The sequence below is a fragment of the Chelon labrosus genome, assembly GCF_963514085.1.
Source record: "Chelon labrosus genome assembly, chromosome: 14".
Taxonomy (NCBI): Eukaryota; Metazoa; Chordata; class Actinopteri; order Mugiliformes; family Mugilidae; genus Chelon; species Chelon labrosus.
This window is the reverse complement of record NC_140347.1, coordinates 14794850-14798370: the sequence shown is the minus strand read 5'-3', so window position 1 is coordinate 14798370 and position 3521 is coordinate 14794850. Positions and strand designations below refer to the sequence as shown.

Here is a 3521-nt window from a genome sequence, read left to right as displayed (position 1 = left end):
TTCTACCAAGTTACCAGGTCTGATGCCTTTCACCCTTGCAGTTTGTCCTGGACACTTTAGCTACGCAGAAAAAGATAAAATCATTATTATAAGAATAAAAATCGCAACTAAATCAACAGGGATCCTGCAACGTCGTTTGCATGGACCCCTAATGATCTTAAAAACACTAAAATGCTCCTTTTAGTTGAGGGGAGCTGCAGAGTTTGAGAATAATTTCTCAACTAGCGAAAGCTTTCACGTCTCAAGCACTCATTTGATTTACTGAAATATGTAAAAATAACAAGCGCAGCTCAGTTCTTCGTTGCTATGGCCTCTGAAGCAGCTCGAATGAATTGTTTGGAATCGTGATCTTATTTGTTTAGAACAAAATGTTAAAAAAAAATGCTTCACACCAATGTCAAGTTGATTTCAAAATAACATTTAGGCTTTATTTGTGCAATCCACATTCAGCACTTGTAAGATTAACAGGAGTAAGATAATGATCCCTGGTCTCTTCTTCTCAGAGCTCTTGTTAAAGAACAATGATGTGTTTTGAGTTTGTGCTACTAATTACACAGCTAACGTACACTTTGCCTTTTCTACCAGAGAGCGTTGAGAAACAAACATCATTAAACCCGATGCTTTTAATCTCGCCGAGCCATCCGGCGGTTGTGTGTTGTTGGAGCAATAACGGCGGAATGAATTCAACAAACGATCTCCCCCTGCTGACCTCGCTGCTCTTTTATTTTTCTCTGTTCCTGCACAGACAGCCGTCTATTTCAGGTGCGACACAGCAGCATCCAATTCTCCTCCAAGAATCCAAGTGCAGGGGCTTTATAGGAAAAATGTTAGGTGGATAGCAGGTGAGTATACAGTATTTCCCCATAAATGTCAGTCTGAATACATGGAACGCCTTAGTGCATGTAACAGTTAGCATCGTGAGACTGACGCTCCAGTACGACAGATGGCTCATACACCAGATCATCCTCTCCAAGGGTGGAGTTGTGATCCAAGTTCACAAAGTTGGGGATGTTGAAGTGAGACAAGAAGGCGCACTCTCTGTCAGTCTTGCTGTCCTCTATTAATCCAGCGAGAGCTTGGTGTCCCACAGCTTCCTCGGCGTCCTCTTCCATCACGTCCATGCCAGAGGTGCCGTTGCCCGTGGACCGGCTGCAGGTCCCGTGCTGGGGTCGGAGCCCGCTCTGCTTCCCCGCCCGGCCGTCGTCGTCCGTCTTCTGCTTCCCCTGGTCCTCCTCGTTGATGTAAAAATTAAAGTATGAACGGGACCCCGCCAGCAAGGGGCGGGAGAAGGCTTTGTCGCTTTCGTCCTGGTGACCGTTGATGTCTACCAGGCAGCTCCCTGGGCGATGATGCTTTTCAGCAGTGTCTGGGTTTCTGTTGAGAGTCGAAAAAAAAAAAAATGGCAGCAAGTGAGAATGCAGCAGCAAGAAAGGGAAAACATGAGAGGCTTTTAATGTCATCGTTACTGGGCTGGAGACTTAAAATGCTCATCTCAGAAGTCTTTTCTAAAAAAAAAAAATAATAATAACACTAAAAATGGACTGTACTTTTAGAGCAGTGACAGTAAACTCCCTCTCTCAAGGCTGCTGTCTGACCTTATTCAAGTGATTTCTCACCTATTTCCACTGCTGGGCTTTGCTCGAGAGGTAAATGTGCCAATAGGTAACAAGCTCACCACCAACCAATACAGACATGAGCAATATAAAGCCACACAGAGGCATCCAGTCACATCCTAGATCCAAATTACAACGGTTTGCAATATAATATCCTGTCACAATAGCTAAATTACCCCTGACACTCATCACATCCCTGTCTCCCTCTGCCTTTGCGCACACCAGGAGTTAACACACACACAGCTCTGAGACGAGCACGGGCTCTCCCCCTGCGCTGAAACGGTCCCGGTGCAGGGCCAGACGTGAAGGTGAGAGCAAAAATGATCCTACTCACTCTTGATGGGGCGCTCCTGTCTTGGTGAGCAGCGTGAGAACAAAGAACATGAAAATGACGAACACGGCGAGTCCGACCCAGAAACCGATGACGATAGAATCTGAATGACCAGAGAAAGGAGACAAAAGAAAATAATCTTATTAGTGCACTGGCTTTATGATTAAACTAATCTCTCAATTAAAGTGAACATTCTTCTAAAATACGATTAGAGCAGTTTGGTGGGCGCCTCATTAGATGGTTTGGTCGGTGGCACTGGAGAATAAATAATATGCTGCGTTAAAGACTGCTACCTGATAATGTTATTGGAAAGACAGACAGCGCACGCCACCCCTTCAGCCAAACCACTACGGGCAATGCAAGGAGTGATTGGGTGATTAATCTTTCTCAATTAAAAGTGCACCGGGAGGTAGACGCGCGCACACAGGACAGTGAAAACAACACAGCAGTAATGTAATTCAGCTTACATCTGTGCGCTTTGAGTCCCTCGAAAGACACGGGCTCTTCGTCGTCATAGTATTCATACTGCCACACGTAGTCACTGCGTCGTGCGCTGGTTTGGCTCCCGTTGTGGAAGTCGGACATTTCAACGTTTTTATACGTTACCTTATATCAGCAGAAGACAAGCGCAATCAATCCAAAAAGAGCACCATGCAAATAAGACGTCGCCGTATCCATAAAGTTTGCAAAACCCAAATCTCCGCGTAATGTTAACCCCTTTTCTGTTGCTGTTGGGGGGGGGAAAAAATAATATCCCCAGACTGTAAATTTAGGGATTCCGTTTATAATTTAATAACAGAAGCGTGACAGACAGCAGGGAAATCCATCGCTTTACCGTTGCGCAAAAACTCCAAATCCATTCCCGTGCAAGTGCAGTGAGCGAAGCAGCAGGCTTTTTGGTGAGCTGCTCAGTGCGCAGCGCCCTTATCCATCAGCTTCTGTACTGGTGGGCTCACTCACTCCCAGGGATAGTGAGATTACGCTGCAGAAATGCGCATCTTAAGTAAGAATGGAAGCGAGCACGCTGGGGTTCTTCCCAGAACGGCTGATTTATCTTGAGATCTGTTTGTGCTCAAACCGCATAGAACAGCCTTCTTATTTTCTTTGCCAGAATTTCTAAAATCTAAATCTGCATGAAGAGACATGCTAATATTTATGTTTTTTACATATTTATCCATCACACAGTCAAAAGCATGTCAGAAAAAGACAGTCTGGAGACATGTTTTGACATAAAACATATTTCACTTTGTTTTCTACAAACAAACATCATCACATTGAAACTTGACACTCCAGGAACATTTAAATAATGTTGGCATGCAGGAAATAAGACAAGAACTAGACGCTTGAAAGCTTTTCCAAACCCAACCACTTAATCACAGCTAAACAATAGTGTGACTCGCTGCTTTATTTGAGCAGACAAAAGCTAATTAAGGACACAAAAGCACACAATTCGTCTGGAATGATTCATTTGTGGCCAGTGTGTGGACGCTCAAACTCCAGGAACTGAAATGACCACGTACCACACAAAAATTCACTCTTTTGTCTTGCTGAATATCATATCTTATCGACAAAGAAAA

General features: G+C 44.2%; 1 protein-coding gene across 2 annotated transcripts; it reads right to left on the bottom strand.

Moving 5' to 3' along the window:
- Nucleotides 1–434: 434 nt before the first annotated feature.
- LOC311498954 (melanocortin-2 receptor accessory protein 2A-like) lies at nt 435–2893 on the bottom strand. 2 transcript variants are annotated; one of them, XM_084559751.1, is made up of 3 exons: nt 2780–2893; nt 1948–2047; nt 435–1374 (listed from the first exon to the last, which is right to left on the bottom strand). In XM_084559751.1, exons 1-3 carry the CDS (start codon nt 2802–2804, stop codon nt 894–896), a joined length of 606 nt encoding a protein of 201 aa, XP_084415877.1. In that variant the 5' UTR covers nt 2805–2893; the 3' UTR covers nt 435–893. The 2 variants fall into 2 exon arrangements, with proteins under 2 accessions (XP_084415877.1, XP_084415876.1); XM_084559750.1 differs by having other exon boundaries at nt 2412–2831.
- Nucleotides 2894–3521: the final 628 nt, after the last annotated feature.